At 40.6% G+C, this 17,111-nt stretch overlaps 1 protein-coding gene across 4 annotated transcripts in view; it reads left to right on the plus strand.

Moving 5' to 3' along the window:
• The window catches only part of Nostrin (nitric oxide synthase trafficking), a 97,950-nt gene that overhangs the window by 63,281 nt on the left and 17,558 nt on the right, over window positions 1–17,111 (plus strand). For all 4 annotated transcript variants that reach the window (XM_063259218.1, XM_005007665.4, XM_063259219.1 and 1 more), the window contains 5 exons: window positions 142–204; window positions 2,712–2,810; window positions 8,368–8,493; window positions 16,301–16,399; window positions 16,496–16,621. In XM_063259218.1, coding sequence (XP_063115288.1) covers window positions 142–204; window positions 2,712–2,810; window positions 8,368–8,493; window positions 16,301–16,399; window positions 16,496–16,621 — 513 coding nt within the window. The remainder of the gene's footprint in view (window positions 1–141; window positions 205–2,711; window positions 2,811–8,367; window positions 8,494–16,300; window positions 16,400–16,495; window positions 16,622–17,111) is intronic.

Here is a 17,111-nt window from a genome sequence, read left to right on the forward strand (position 1 = left end):
TAACCACTGGCTAAGTCTCCAAATGCCATCACCTTGAGGGAATATGTATCCTTCACTGAATTTTGGGGGCAAACAAATATTTAGCCTATAGTAATTACTAAACAAAAAGAATGACAGCTTTTCTATTTTTCTCTTTGATAGCTTGATAATGAACTTGAGAAGACAGCAAATCTTGTTATTAGCAACTGGAATCAGCAAATTAAGGCAAGTATTTACAAATACTATTAGAATAAACTCAGTTTATAAGATTGAAACTTTTTGAGTTTTGCACAGATATGATCATTTGCTTTAATGTTAAGACTCCCCGGTGTTAATTGAAGAGAAAAATGTTTCCACATCTGAATTATTACATAGATACATCTTTTAACTATTCCAAAGAAAAGTGTAGTTGAAAACGTGACTAATATTTGTGGCTAAGACATGGCATGTATTATGTGCCCATATATTTATATACTGAATCATTACAAGAACCCAATGTGATGTGTGATCTTGCATTGTCTCGTTTTGTAGAGGGGGAAACTGAGATGCAGTGTAAACAATTTTCCCGAGAGGATAGAGCCAGTTAGTGTTTCAAGCAATGGTCCTTAAAATTCTCAGACTCCAGAGTCATTGCTCTTTCCCATTACACTGCACTGTCTCTTTGCATAATTTGAAATTACAGCCAGTGACAAGCAGACCTGAGCTGTGGTTTTCTGTAGAAGAGCCTCAGTGATGCTCACCTCACTCACTAGTGAGAGCAGCGTGTGTGTGTGTGTGTGTGTGTGTGTGAGAGAGTGTTGGGGGTGGGGTATGGGGGGGTGACAGGTCCAGAGGAGGTCATAAGTTGATTTCAAAAGTGTGTATGGTCCACCTCCTGTGCACAACACTGTGTTAAGACATGATCCTTGTCTTCAACTAGCTTAAAATTTAGCTGGTGATATAATATATGTGTAAGAAACAGTGAATAAATTACAAGGAGAGGAATTAAGTTCTGGAGTGAAATGCTGGAGAATACTTTTATAAGTTCTTAAGTGGCAAAAATAGCAGATGGAACCCATATGTATGGGAGATTATTCTAGAATAATCTGGTATTAGAGGAATTCATTTCAAGTAAGAAGGATAAGAGGCTAGGAAATCTGCTCTAAAACCTAAGCGATTCCCTTGAACAGGACTTGCATCCCAAGAGTTGGAATTTTCCTTTTTCATCTCCAAAGTTTTGGTGCCTAAAGAGAACCTTTGCAAATAAGTAGCCACTGTGCCAAATAACCAGAGATGCCCTCAGACATATCTCCAGGTGACTCAGACACTTCTGATGAAACTGAAGACTACATAGGCCAAGGTCATAACAAGAGATGTCTGAGACTGTGAGCTTCTGCACCCAGTAGTTGTGCTAGAAAAGGAATTTCATGAGAATCACTTTTATAATAAATACTTCTTATCTGAATATTTATATTTAAAATCCCCAGATAAATGTCCAGTCCTTTTTATTTTACCTTTGCTCTTGATTTTCTGAGCTTTCTTAAAAACAATTGTTTAAAAAAATTCATTTTCTTTCAAGATTCAGCATTCACAGGAAATTCAATACAGTGAACCAAAAGCCAGAAACAATATTCAGAAGCTACAATTGCTTCCAAGAACAAAATTTTATATATATATAATTTCCCAGTTTCTACCAAGACATTTTTCTAAATAAAGTGGTTCTGTTTTTTATGAAGAGTGACAGAGAAATTAGAGAACATAAAATTCTTGAGCTATATAATGCTCTCCCCAGTTGCAATCCAAGCACTTGAGCGTGCTGATCATGAAATGCAGTCTATTTTGGAGGCACAAAGGCAAAACCTTAAAGGACCAAGTACCCTCGCCTCACTCGCTAATTTACCAGCAGGTATGTGACTGACTGAAGGTGGAGGAAAAGGACTATGGAATGTTTGATCATAGAGTCTTCAGGTATTCTGAGTGAGACGGGAGCCTTTGCTTCTGGTTCCTCAGAGAGACCTTTTCCTTTTTTGCTGTCCAGTCTCACAGTCCTTGCAATCCTGAAAAGCCAGCCTCAATCAACCGTGTTTCTGAGCAGGCTGAATCCAACTCAACTTAGATATTTCTGCATACTTTACCTCTGTGGCATCAGCTTTCAGCCAAATTCAAGTGTGTGGAATAAGACACGATCCTCTGGAATGCTTTGAGGCATCCACGGGGTGGCCAGAGGGAGAGCTTCCTCCTTCCCCGCCTCTTCCCTCACAGCCCATGCCCCGACAAGCACAGGGCCTTTTCTAAGATGCCAGGCAAGCCCAGCTCTCAAGTTGTGTGCCAGAGAGGGAGGTCTCTGCACTTGCTGAACTTTTAAGGGAATATTTTAAAACAACTTCAACTGTAGCCAGTTTGATTTAAAAGAGTGGTACAGGCAGGCTTCCATGTTTGTTGTGGTACAGCCATTAGTCCCTGTGAGACAATGCCGTGGAGGCCTGCAGGCCTTCAGTGATTTAGCAAAGTGTATAACCCCTTGAGAGTACCCAATACAATAACAAAATCACACAGTGGTCCTTATGCAAAGCGTTCACTGCTGCGGTGTTATAAGCAGATTTTGAGTTGAGAGCAGGAACGAAGAGCTAAAACAATACAATCATCCAAGCTAGCGTGGAAGCATGCCTTGTTCCAGAACACAAGGGTTTGTCTCTTGGGAATCAGTTTCTGCTCCTATTATTTCCCCCTTGTTTGTATGGTTCTGACTCTAGGCTAAGAAAAAGTTAATGGTGAGTACCAAGAAGCATGAAGCCCTTTTCCATCTTATAGAAAGCTCCAAGCAATCTGTGACTGAGAAGGAGAAGCAGAAGGTAAGCTGCCCTGCCGCCTGGGACGTGTGGTTGGGAGACAGGTGCACTTCCTGCCCTTACTTGGGGGCCCCAGAACTGGCCATTCCTCACTTGGGGTGGGTTCTCTGCAGAGCTATAGGCTGACCAAGAATGAGGGGGGGTCCCAGCTCATTCCTGATCTACAGAAAGTTTTAGAAAGTATTATTGACAGAGGTCACCATGTCCAATTTATTTTTCTTTGTTACAGAATTCTATTAATAGAAAAAACTCAGTCCAAATAAACAACAATTATGTGTACTTACATATGCTATTATATATAGAAATTTATATGTTATGCTAATATGTTGTGAACATTGTAAAACAAAGTAGAAATGCTTGCAGGATGAGGCAAAGATGAAACAGTAAATGATTAGCTGATAGGGCTGCTTTTATACAATCACTGGGGAATAATCATTAAGCAAATGTATCTGCAAAATAAACACTTGGGGAAAGGCTTCGCCTTTACCACAGTAAATATAAATTCATGTTTCTAACAGTCCTTTTGATCATTTTAAATTTTAAAGCAATTAAAATGTCTTCATTAACATCTTGTCATGTTCCACTAGGTCATCCTGTTACTGCTTTCTCACATGGGTGGTGTTTGCTTATCACCAGGAGCTGGAGAAAGTATCAGCTCTGATGTTTAGTTTACGTTTATATTATTATTAGCAAAATCAGTCCAATGGTTCACGGCAGAAATATATCTAAGATGCATGCATCTGTGTATATTAGCTCAATTAAAGCTAAATAATACCTCTGTAAATCCATGATCCAGGCACACGTCAAAAACTACATGTACTACATGAGAAATAAAGACCTTTATGGGGGCTATGGCAGCTTCTCATGATACCAAATCCCCCACTTGTCCCAAGCCACCTCAGAATCCACAGCTGTCCACATGTGGACATCAGTGTCCTCTTGTCTATTAAATAAGAGCAAGTTCAAAACTATTCTTAGGCAAACATGAAAACCCATAATATTGGGGTACAGGAGGAAAATTGAATATTTTCTATCGGTACGCCAAATAGGCTGTCTCATTTACTTCTTGTGATTTGTGTTCCGTACCAGAAACTATGAAACACTCACCTTCTCCAAAAGATGGAAGGGAAGGCAGCCAGCACCACTGTGGCCCCTAACATTATTAAAAAGAAAATGGTCAATGCAAGAGGGTGCGTCATTTCATCTGAAGAAGCCAGTAGTTGAATAACTTAAATTCACTGTTAGCAAGATTTTACCAGCTTCCTAATTCTAAACTTCAGTCTTCACAGTTTGAAAGGCTCATAGCAAGTGCTAAATAATGATCTGCCCCTCAGATGTGCCAAAGGCACCAGGACCTGTTCTAGGCATTCTGAGCCCTCATTAGAAGCTGGTCTTTATTACTGCCAAGCAATCACGAAAGGAAAGCTTGCCCCACTGAGGGGTGATTTCCTCTTCCTTCCTTATTAAAAGATCGCCTGAGAGGTCCAAGTCCACAGGCCTCTGCTCTCCTGCAGTGTCCTCCAACCATGACTTCTGCCTGGCTTTGTGTCACGCATCACCCTCATCTCCACTGCTGCGAAGCTGCTGTAATACTTACGAAGCTGAAAACCTGAGACAGTATTCATTTCTCATCCACACAGAAGCACCGTGTTCACAGCATCGCCACCCCTCTGTGCTGCTAGCCATTCTTTCCACGCTCCTGCTCAGCCGTCCTGGTGCAAACCAGAAGCTGATCTAAGCCTTTGTGTTCTTCTTCTCCATCCTTATCCCCCTCTCTAGCACACTACCCTGCTTCCTGCATCACAGAGCAAACAGAAGTCAGCAGGCCACCTGCCCCCAAGGGGAGCCCCACCCTGCCGCCTCTTCGGGACCCTCTGTGGGATGTCCCCACTTTTGGATCTTGGAAACATTCCCTCCACTGGTTCATTCCCATCAGTCTTCTCACATCTCCCATCTTAACCTGCTTGGGCTGCCTTAGCTAATACCACAGTCTGGGCATCTGAGACAGCAGACAAATTACCCCTCGTGTATCTGTAGACTGGAAGGCCAAGCGCAGGATCCCAGTAATGCTTGGGTTCCGGAGAAGGCCGTCTCCCAGGCTGCAGACTGCAATCCTTTGGTTATATCATCTCATTACAGAAGGAGGACAAGAGAGACCTCTGGGATTCTTTCACAAGGGCACTAATCCTATTCATGAGAGCTTTACTGGCAACAGCCAATCACCTCCCAAAAGCCCCATCACCCATCACCTTGGGTGTTCAAATTTTAGCCCATGACTCATAGAACACACAGACATTCAGACTACTGCACCCAATTCTTTTCTTTTCTTTTCTTTTCTTTTCTTTTTTTTTTGTCTTTTTCCTTTTTATCGGTACCGGGGATCGAACTCACGACTGCCTGCTTCCAAGGCAGGCGCTTATGCCGCTGAGCTAAACCTCCAGTCCCTGCACCCAGATCACGAAAACTGAAAAAGTCGGGGCCATCTTGTCATGGCCCTCCTCCTGTTCCTCCCTCACCCTCTCTCTTTCTATTTACAATAAGATTTTTTGACAGGATTGATTGCTGTCTCCACTTTCAAAGCTCCTGTTCATGCCTCCACACTGACTGCCTTAACCAAGCTTTCCCTACCTCAGCTTGTTCTTGGCAGCCACAACAATGTCCTGGTTGTGAAAGTCAGTGGGTATTTTCCAGTTCTTAAAGAACTTCTTAGAAGCTTTGCTCTGTGAGGTGAGAAGCAATGTTTCAAACATTGTTCGTTTCCCCCTCTCAGGAATATTCTCCTCTTTTTAATGGTAGCAGTAAGTCTCTCTTTGGTTTTCCTCCTACTTCTCTGGAAATTTTAACTTAGATTCCTTTTTCTCACTGACATTTTATATTACTTTTCTTAAGGACTTCTCTTTGGCCGTCTCTGTTTAATTCATCCCCGGATTTCCACATCCAGTATAATATTCTCGACTTCAAGTGGTCAATAAATTTACTCTTAAGAATCCGACTACCATATCTATGAGAACAATAGCCAGTACCAATCTCCAGCCCATACCTGTCTCCAAACCGCCTCCGGCACCTCCCAAATCAGACTCACCACTTCTCTCTACCAAAAATATTTGCTCTTCCTGGTTCCTAGATCCTTGAATATTACCACCCGCTATACCCTCTCAGTTCTAATCCCTAAAGCCAACACTTTTTGAACTTCTCTGTTTCTACCTGTCTCCCTGCAGTGCTGTCTCTGATGACAGTTTCTGGATTACTGCAACAAACAAATCGGTCTCTGTGCCTCCTGTGTTCCTCTTCCTGTCTAATCCCAAATACAAGTGAATCCGAACTTATCATTTTCCCATTAAAAGCCATTAAAGGCTCTCCAGTGACCTCAGAGTCCAGGACACCCTCTCCTATGTGACACTTAAGACGCTCCTTGCTTTGACTTGAGCCTAGAACTTGAGCATCATTTCTCCTCTCTTCTCCTCCTCTCTCTTTCCCTCTCCTTCTTTCTCTGTTTTGCTCTCCATTTGTCTCTCTTTCTGAATTCCAACCTCACCAATGTTTTGTGTCATGTCTTGATATTCTGTCATGCCAATTCTTACTTTCATTTTAGGTTTACTTATGCAAGGATCTGGGTTTTTTTCACCACCAAGTCCATGCAAAGTGACAGTTTAAATGTCATTTTCTTTCTAAGACTAGTTTAATTGCCTCTTTAGTGACAGCTAAGTACATCTATTATCCAGGATCCCTGGGACCCATCACAACATAGCAATGGCCTATATGCTTCCTTAACTAGAGAAGGAACCTATTTTGTTCTCTTTTATTTTCCCAAAACTTTGCCTATGACATACTGCAGTCACTCAGTAAATGTCTGATGAGTAAGATGTTCCTTCCAAAAGAAAGAAAAAAGAAAAAAACCAATGTCTACAAATTTTAGTCAAGAAAGTTTTAAAAATAAAACATAGGAGTCTAGATTCTTCTATATGTCCACTGAGGGCTATTTCCAGTACGTTCACCACATAGAAACATATAGTCAGTAGTGCTGTGGGGTAGGCTAGTGAATACAAGCAGTGATCTCAGAAGTGAGTCATTGCTCATGGCTGGGTGTCTACACATTCTCCTGAGAATCTGAGACGATGTTTAGTAAAGTATAGCATAGCGCTCTTTAGCCCTCGCACTGTGTGATTATCAAGGTAAAATTCACACAAGCTCATGTTTGTACAGACAGATTTGGTTCATCACATTTGAAATACAAAACTAATGTGCCCTGGTCATACATCTGAGTGGAGAGACAGTTAAATAGCCAGCCCATCATAGCAATAGATAAACTAGAGTGAATGGTATTAATATTCAGCACTTGGAATAAATGTTCTTCATTACTATGACATTGGTCAAAATTACCTTAAACATAAAGAGTATCATTCTCACAAGCCATTGTCTCTATCCTTGAAACTACTAAACTGCTAAAACAGGGATGTTACTGCTATTCCTTAAAGCGTGGATTAAGCATGATTTGCATGGCAAATGTTTAAAGAGGGAGTGAAAGTATCTCATGACAGAATTAATGAATCAGTATTGCTACTAGTGGAGTCCAGACTTGAAATTTTGCAAGTCCCTCAGGTCAGACCTAGGCACAGGAAAGCTTTAAAATCATTCTTGGAAAACTAACTTACCTCCGTTCTCAGAGATACGAAATTACATGTGTGGGCATTTTAATCATCGATTTTGGCTATTGCGGTCCGGGAACTTTTGTGTATCTTTGATTTCCCTAAGATTTGGAATGGCATACATATTTTGGTGACTAGCAAGAGGGATCACTGGTGAGAGGAGGTCGTCTGTCATTACTGCCCATGTGTCACACTGAACAATGGGCATGCGTCACAGGCTTTTCTCTAGTAATAACCATACTCATCAGTCTTTGGGTCCCTTTCAAGCTACCGGCCGAGTAAATAACATGTGTCTTAGCTGCATTACCTGTGTGAATCCTCAAAGCAGCACAGGGGAGTGGGAGCTGCTATGAGCCCCAACACGGAGATGAAGGAAACAGTGGCTTGTGAGATTTAAGTATCTTAGCAGCAGCCAGAACCAGGGCTCCTGATTTCAGAAGTCTGATTTCAAAGCTGTAATGTTTGCTCTAAAATGGTCAGAAAGGAAAGTGGCCTACTTTAAAAATTACATAATGTCACAAGTCTCTACCTGTCTCATAATAAATGCAAGAACCTGAAGTATTGCCCCATGAGACTGCAGAATGTAATGGTAGCAGCAGTTTTAGATTGCAGATCCTTGACCTGTGCTTTTGGTTCTCAAATTTCCTGTTGTTTTGCCTTCTTGATTTGATTTTGCCTCCTGGGCAAATTATTCCATATGCAAGTCCTCAATTTCTTCATATATAATATTGAAAGGACTTTAAGTCCTTTATGGTTCTGTCATCCTTCTTTTCTGAAAAGGAAAAAGTCTTTTGGTTTTGTTGATTATAGAGTTTTGTATTATTGGACCACATATACTGCTTTCTGTGGAATTGCAAGGGGTTTTTATAAATATGTAAATAAATATGACAGTGACAGTGATGTTTTTACTTTAGCTCTTCAATAAACTGAAAAAATCGACTGAGAAGTTGGAAAAGGAAGATGAAAATTACTACCAAAAAAACATAGCAGGCTATTCAACCAGACTGAAATGGGAAAACACACTAGAAAACTGTTACCAGGTAAATTTGTGTTCATATTTGTTTCTTTTGTGGAGCTTTACCTGACCTTGGATGAAGGTGAGATCCATAATTACAAAACCTAATTTCTATCCTAGTGATGATTCTCCATCTTATAGTGACTCTTGACAAGCCACATTTCCCCTCATAATTTCCGTTTTTCCATGAATACAGTTACCAACGAAAATTTATGGAGTAGCATTTGCCAGAGTGTCTGTTTCTAATTCCCAATGACCTAATAGCACTCAGCTAATTGTAAAAGTGCCTTCAGAGTAAAGTGTAACTTCAGGCTTAGATATTAGGTACCCAGATGTGAGTTTCAGCTGATGACTGGCTCACACAGTGGTCACTTACAGAGTTCCTTAGCGTGACAGGCATGGTGCTACCACTGGAGATTTATCACACTTTATTTTTTTTATTTTATGGAAAAAAGATAAAACAGAATTTCATAACAAAATGACAGGACAATAACAATAGTGACTACATTATATGTTGTTATTTTTAAAGTAATTGCTCAGGGTACAAGATAGGGCATAGAAATTTTCCACTCTATATTAGCACAAATCTTCCTTTTTAATGAACTAAGAGACACTAATAGTATAATGGACTTGTGTTTTTTCCCATTTCCCTACTGTCTTTTCTGAAGGCACCTATTTTAGTTATTTTTCCTTTTGAACATTTTCTTCCCATTTCACAATATCTATTGTACATTTTAGAACTAATTTACATTTTCAGTTTCTCATGCCAGAGAGACAATACAATGTTTTCACCTGTAAGGCTGACTTATTTCACTTATGGGTATCTTCACACTTTAAATGTGCACCTTAGAAATACAAACAAACTCATAAAAAATGAATTGTGACAAACTGTCCCACAAAAATAGTCAAAAACGTGAAAAAGAAAGTCACAAAAGGGAAATCAAAATCCCCTAAGCAAATGAAAAGTTGGCTCAATCATTTAGCAAAATTAGGAGGGAATAATATCAAGTATTGGCAAGGACATTAGAAGACAAGAGTTCTTGTGCCCCTCTGGTGGGAATAATCTAATGGTATCTAATAAAACTGAAATGCTCATGGACCCCCCACACCAGCAGTCCCCCTTTAGGGAGGAGCATCAACTCTTGTATTTCAGTAATGCTGGAAGAAGCTGGGCGTGGTGTGCGTGCCTGTTATCTCAGCTACGTGGGAGGCTGAGGCTTAAAGACTGCATGATCAAAACCAGCCTGGAGGCAACTTACAGAAACTTTGTCTCTAAATAAAAATTTCAAAAAGGTATGGGGATGTAGCTCAGTAGCAGAGCACATACTTAACATGCACAAGACTCTGGATTCAATCCCCAGTGCTACAGAAAAAGTTTATTATAGAAATGCTCATAATTGGATGGCGAAGAAAAATTATGCATAGTTTTCATATCCACTCTGCAGGAACCATTCAAAACTGTGAGCAAACTATGCAAGCTCGGCATCTCCTCCTTCCTCCATCCAACACTGCTTCTGTAGGGTGGCGCTCACGAGGAGCTGGCCTGTTGCGTGTGTTCAGCTTTGCTGAGGCTGTGGGCATTATGGTCTCTTTGCCATTTGTCCTTTTTTGTGTTAGTTTCCCTTTCTCAGGTTAGAATCCTCCTGCTCCTTTCCTCCCCTCTTTCATTATTTTTAATTTTTAGATTGTGGCATCACAGAAATTACCTTTCTTTCCTTACAAAACTGATCTGATGCTGACAAGGTGCACATTCGCTGACATTACAAAAGACCTCTTTTGAACTTCAGATTGTTTGTTACTCTCATTGTTTTATTAAAATGCAAGTCACAGGGAGTATCATTCAAACCCATTTCCTTGAGGGAAAGTAAGGTTTTTCCTTTATTCCTCTTGTATCACTGTGCTGGAGGGCAGCAGTGTCTCACCCCGCCTCTTGTTCAGCCCATGCAGCCCCTGGGACCCACCTTCCTGTAAGCTCCCGTCTGCCTCCTGAGTGCCTGGCCCAACTGGAGACAACCTCCGTCAGGTCATCCTTGCTGCACACTCAGCCCCAATAATGATACCCCTGCTTTCTGAGCCTAGGCGCTCTCAGTCTATACCCATAAATCTTTCCCTCATTTATTACTCTTTTCATTCTACATCTTCTGTAAATTTACATAAGTAGAAATACAGATTCACAAAGACATATACCAAAAGCAGACTGAATTCACTAAAAGAATTTCAGTGTAAGTAGAATGGGATAGCTAGGGCTTTTCAATTTCATTTTTGTTCATACTCTCACCACTCTTCTTTAAAAATTAAATATAAAAGTTCACTTTAGCCTAGCATATTGCTGCATGACACAATCCCAGCTGTTTAGGAGGTGGAGACAAGAGGATTCTAAGTGCAAGACCAGCCTAGGAGCTGAGCAAGGCATTGTCTCAAAATTAAAACAGGGAGTTGTGGAAATGTGGATCTTCAGTAACACACACAGAATTCATTTTAGAGTCCTATAAAGTATCTTCTCATCTCTTCTTACTCTGTAGGTTGCATTTACAAGTTTCTTCAGGGAACACTTACTACGCTCAAGACAGTTTCCTAGATATTGTGAGAAATACTATAAAGTCTGAAGTGTGGCTATTAAGTGATGAAACCAATTGCACAAATCACATGTTGAAATTATCCTTCTTACTTCATGGTCATATTATATTCCTGAAGAAGCAATTCAATTGATAGACATTTTCTATAATATACTTTAAAAAATAATGGCTGCACTATTAAGAATTTTGAAGAATCAAAGGCTTGGTACTGATAATGCTTACTCAAGGAATCATTTTACACAACAATTTGCAATATGTGCTGAAAGCATTTAAAATGCTCCTTTTCTCACTGGGTGTGGTGGTGCACCCCTGTGATTCTAGCACTTGGGAGGCTGAAGCAAGAGAGCCCCATGAGTTTGAGGCCAGCTTGGGCTACATAGTAAATTCAAGGCCAGCCTGAACTACATAGGGGAGACCATGCATGTCTCAAAAAAAAAAAAAAAAAGAAAAAGAAAAAGAAAAAGAAAAGAAAGAAAGAAAGAAAAAAAAAGAAAGTGCCTTTTCTCAACCAGTGCTCTTATCTGAACTAGAGAGCAAGGAAACGATCCGAGTGACCATTTTCTCAGCTCTAGCAGGGATGGTGCTTGGCCAGTATCACTTAGGAGCAGACAAGTGGAAACTTGTTACAGCTTGTGTCACTGAACAAGGAGACGACATTCTGAGAACTTATCAGAGGGCCATGTCATTATCTGAACATCCGTAGACACCTAGATGGTGTAGTGTAGGTCACTCAGTCAATGAGACTTGATGTAATCAAGTGATGAAGTAAACATCAGATGTATGAAGCTGTAGCTTGTTGAGTACAGCACACTGTTTTATGGTAATTTTTTTTACAAATAGAAGTTGTGCCCTCTAAGAGTGATAAAAAGTATGACATAATAAATACACAAACATAGTTATTTATTATCATATATTAAGCACATTACACAATTGTTCATGCTCTACTCTTACACCACTGGCAGTACAGTAGGTAGGTTGACACCAGCATCACCCCAAATGTGTAATTACTATATTGTGCTATGGTGTCATGATGGCCAAAGTTTCAGTAAATAATAGGAAATTTTCAGCCCCATTGTGATCTTATGGGACCACTGTATAGATGGTTGACATTGATTAGAAAATCTTCACGAAGCACATGAATATATGAAATGTGATTAAAATATACAGTTAATGTCTAAATAAAAGCTGAATTTTTGCAATAAAAGACACATTGCTATTAATTTTCCTCAAAATACTTCCCATCACTTCAATCACACTTATCCCATCATTGCAATTTTTTGAAGCAGTTCTGGAAATCTTTCATGATTTTTTTTTTTTTGTGTTTGCTTTAATGTCCTAAATTGATTCAAAACACCGACAACAATTTCTGTCAAATAACATTACAGTTTGTCGTATCCACCTTATTCCCTGGATTGGGTACCATGTGACTTGTGACTCATCTCCAAAATCAAAATGACCACAAGAGCAGAACATTTTAATCAATTCAGGACATTGAGTCAGCCATAGACAACAGGTCAACCCAAGACACACAAGAAAGAGGGCTTCCAGACCTGCTTTAGAAAATGACAACCATGATAGGATAAGGGGGTTGAAGTGAGGAGGTTTTAAGGGGAAACTAGTGGCAATGTTTCTTTTACTTTAGGCAATTTTTAAAATGAAAACATGTACTACATTTTTTAGCATACCTGGTATATGCATTAAATACCTTAGGACAGAGGTGGCGAACCTATGGCACGCATGCCGCAGGCAGCCATTTGTTATCATTTAAAATCCTAAAAGGTTCGCCATCAGTTCCTTAGGACATTAGTGTTTAATTCTCTCCTAGGTCTCACATTTTTAAAAAAAGTAATTTCCTTTCTACAAATCTGTTTTGAAGAAGTAACTGAAAATAGCACATGAATTTATGCTGAAAATACATTAAAGTTAAAAGGAAAGAAACAATTCAGAAAGGAATGGCTAAATGGCCTGCACAACTGACTACTATGAGACACTGAAATGATATTTTCAGAAACTACTGGCATGGAAAGTTGCTCAGGTGTGAGGTCAAGTGGAAAAAAACTAGAATTCCAAATTTGAGCAATTTGGTAGATAATAAGACAAAATCTCATACACTCAATAGTCAGAAACTCATCAGAATGTTTCTAGTGGTCATCTCTGGGCGGAAGAATGGTGACGATTTTAGAACGCATTTGTTTGCAGCCTTTGTGCCCCTCGGGTAATATTTCGAGGCACCTGGCATATTTGTTAAAGTGCAGATCTCTTCACACCTCCCCAGACCTGATGGATTGAAATCTCTGATTTTAGAAAAGGGTTCCAGGTGACTTCTAGATCTTCAAGAACCCCTGGCTTACGAAGAGCATGATACTTCTTTTATCAGTTTTCTGAAAGCAATTTAAATGAAAACACAGTTCCATCAAGTCTTTTTGTAGTGCATAGCCGAACCCTGGAACAGCGGGACCTGGATAAAGAATGAAGACTGGATTATCGTGATGCTGTGTTCCAGACGGGCTCTAAACCCACTGTCTCCTACGGCCTCAGTCTGACCACAGTCTTTTTCCTTTTTTTTTTTTTTTTTTTTTTTGTTCAGGCCATTGTGAAAACACAAGAGGACAATTTGAAGTCCTTCAGAGTCTTATCCCTGCATTGCTCATCTTACAGAAAAAGGAAGATAGTAGGAATAATTCAATAATGAGATATGGGTTTCCCCTTTGCACAGTGGAATTTATTTCCACCTCTTTTCATGAGCAAACATAGATCATTTTAATGGTTTCCCCACAGGGTAATTAAAATCTGTTAAACATTACTGTCTCTACCAAAGGACGCCGGTTGTTTTAGTCTCAGATTGATGTTCCTGGTATAGCACTTGTCAAAGTACAGAAACAGCTGCCCCCGGGGATCCAATGTGCTCTGAAACCTGGCTTTTTCTTTTTTCTTCCCTGTCTTTTGCTCCTAGTGATAAACTGGAACATCTGCTTTCTAGATCTTTTTCTGTAGGGTAAGGACTTTTTTTCTTTTATTGAAGAGTGTCCTGTTTCAGATCCAAACAAATGAGCAGAATTTGTTTCAGATATTTATTGTGAGGCCTTTGATTCTGCCCTCTGAAGAAGCAATATTTGAGAGGCTATACATCTGTGTCTCTTATACTTTATCTGGGAGACAGAAGGGCAAATGATCATATTCAAATGGCTGGTGCCTGTGATTTTGGAGACTCTGTAGACTGTCAGCAGAAACAAAGCATGTGTTTCCTGCTGACTTACAAAAATTGTGCAGCTTCTGCCGTATTTAAGAAGACGACTACAGGGCACAGCTCCACGTTTTCTGTCCACAGGTCAGGAGGCTGGGCTGAGCCTCTACATTTGCATGATTGGCATCGGTGTTCACAGTTACCACCTGGGCTTTTCACTGCTTGAATCTGAAAGGAGCATTGAAACAGTTTTACAGTTGACCAACAAAGCATAACATATGTAGTGGAATATTGTGCAACCTTAAAAGGGAAGAAAATTCTGATGTATACCACAGCACAGATGAATTTTGAAAACATGCTAGGTGAAATAATCCAGACATGAAAAAATATTTTATGATTTCTCTTATTTAAGATATGTATAGTAGTAGAATTCATTGATACAGAAAATACAATGATGATTTCCAGGGCTCAAGAGAGAATAGAAATGGCCAGTTATTATATCATGGGTGGGGTGTCAATTTTTTAAAAGATGAAAGTTCTGGATATGGGTGCTGCTGATGGCTGCACAACAATGCAAATCTATGTGGACACTGAATTACACACTTAAAGTGGGTAAAATGAAACCAGGCATAACACCTATAATTCCAGCACTCAGGAGGCTGAGGCAGGAGGATCACTAGGAGTTCAAGACCAGCCTGAACTACACAATAAGACTCTGTCTCAAAAATGGGGGGGGGGGTTAAAATGGTACACTTTGCATTATGTAAATTTTACATAGGCGATAGTGGGACATTGCACTAGGTCAGGCAGGTGGGCCTGCAGCTGTGATGCAGGATGCAGGCCAGGAGACCTCAGTGTGCTCCGTGGCTCTCCCCATCCCCACCTTTCTAGCAAACATCTTGAGACACAGCCATGCTTCTTCCTCCTTAAAGTCATATTACCACCAATTTTCCTGAAGCCTTCTTCATGCTAGACCATCGCTGAGTGCTTTTTACTTTGTGAGACAGAGAAGATAGGATGACAGCTGTAAAAGCACCCCACCTGGCTGCCTCTAGGCAAAAGGATAAATTGTCCTTTTAAAAACAGGGCAGAGAGAATTTTGTCTTGGACATCTTCCATCTTCATGAAGTCCAAAGTACTCTGGGCGCATCCCTGTTCCCAGCAGCCTCTCCTGCTCCCCTGTGGCCTGGGGATCTCCCCTGCACACCCACCAGATCTCACTGAACTCTGCCCTCCCTCTAAGCCACTAGTCAGCAGCTGGAGCAGCAGGTCTCTAATAACTGTTTCTGAAGTGTTAATTGCTAACCAGCCAGTGTGGTGCCCCTCACTTCCCTATTTACCTTCCTCCTCAAAGCCCTGAATGCCATGTGGAACTGCCATTCACATAGTCATCTCACTTCCCAAAGAGCAGGCCTTGGGGCTGGGGATGTAGCTCAGTGGTAGAGCACTTGCCTAGCACATACAAGGCCCTGGGTTCTGTCCCCAGTCTCATAATAACAAAACAAACAAAAAGTAGACCCTGATCCTTGACCCTAATTTTAGTCCAGGATTACAAATTGATCAGACTTTGGGATTCTTGCTGCCAAATAGCCTCCTTAGCCAGCAACATGCATTTCACCTCTGCCTGGCAGAGACCGACAGACTCATGCACTGAGAGACATAGGCAAACCTGCACTGTGATTCTGGATGTATCTGGTGTCTAAATGCATTTCCAACATGTGACTATGGGTTTCCTGAGCTTCCCTTTCCTTTTCCAGAAATCACAGATACATTTTAAATACACTCTTTTCTTTTTCTCTCTTTCTTTGTGAACATCTTATAGCCCACGGCATCAGTATAAAGCCTTTGGGGGCAAAAGACCCTGGAGAAACCTTTTGAGCTAAAGTCATCTTAAAGTAAGATAATGAACATGAAGTCTCCTTTCTCTCCTGGAAATCTCCCTCCCTGTGACACAGTAAGAAGACAGGTCCTGACAGTTAGCTCAAACTCCCTCCAGGTGTACTGGAGTTTGATGAATGACTTCAGTTTTGCAGAGCAAATGGTTGATCTTATCTCATTTTCATCTTCTTCAGAGCATCCTGGAGCTGGAGAAGGAAAGAATTCAACTTTTATGCGACAACTTAAACCAGTACAGCCAACACATTTCTCTTTTTGGCCAAACCCTGACCACAGTGAGTCATGAAGATTTCTCTAGTTCTGGTGTGCATGGTAAGGACTGGCAGAAAACAATTCTGCACCAACTTTGTACTGTTTTTCTTGCATTACAGTGCCACACACAGATTCACTGCGCCATCAGCAAGGTTGACATTGAAAAAGATGTCCAGACCCTCATGGAAGAAACTGCAGTGTTATCTGCAGAAAACAAATCTCAGTTCTTGTTAACTGATTACTTTGTAAGTAAGGAACGGCAGTACCTGAATGGGGTGGGGATGCTAGGTAGAGTGAGGAAAAACTGAAACTAACTGTCAAGTAAATATTGTTTTGTAAATGAAAATACTGATTTTTTACATAGTTCATATAAATAATTACATGGTATATGGTTTACAAACTGGAAAATGGCAATATGTCTTTCATATTCTTTGGAAGAAAGTCAAAAAGGGTTTTAGGTAGAATCTTCTTGTTCAGTCTGTGGCTTAGTCTGTTTTATGGTGCTGTAAAAGAACACAACAGACCAAGCAACTCATAAAGTACACCGGTTTATTTGGATCAAGGTTCTGGAGCCTGGGAAGTCCAAGACCCAGGGACCATGGCTGGTGAGGACTTTGTTCCGTCACACATGGCAAAAGGCACTGAGTGGGTGAGACAGCAAGAGAGGGCTGAACTTGATTTTATCACCAGCACACTGTCGTGTTGATAACATCAGTCCATTCAGGCTGAGCCCGC

This window comes from Cavia porcellus, unplaced genomic scaffold, assembly GCF_034190915.1.
Source record: "Cavia porcellus strain 051 isolate PalLab524CR breed Dunkin Hartley unplaced genomic scaffold, mCavPor4.1 scaffold_12, whole genome shotgun sequence".
Taxonomy (NCBI): domain Eukaryota; kingdom Metazoa; phylum Chordata; class Mammalia; order Rodentia; family Caviidae; genus Cavia; species Cavia porcellus.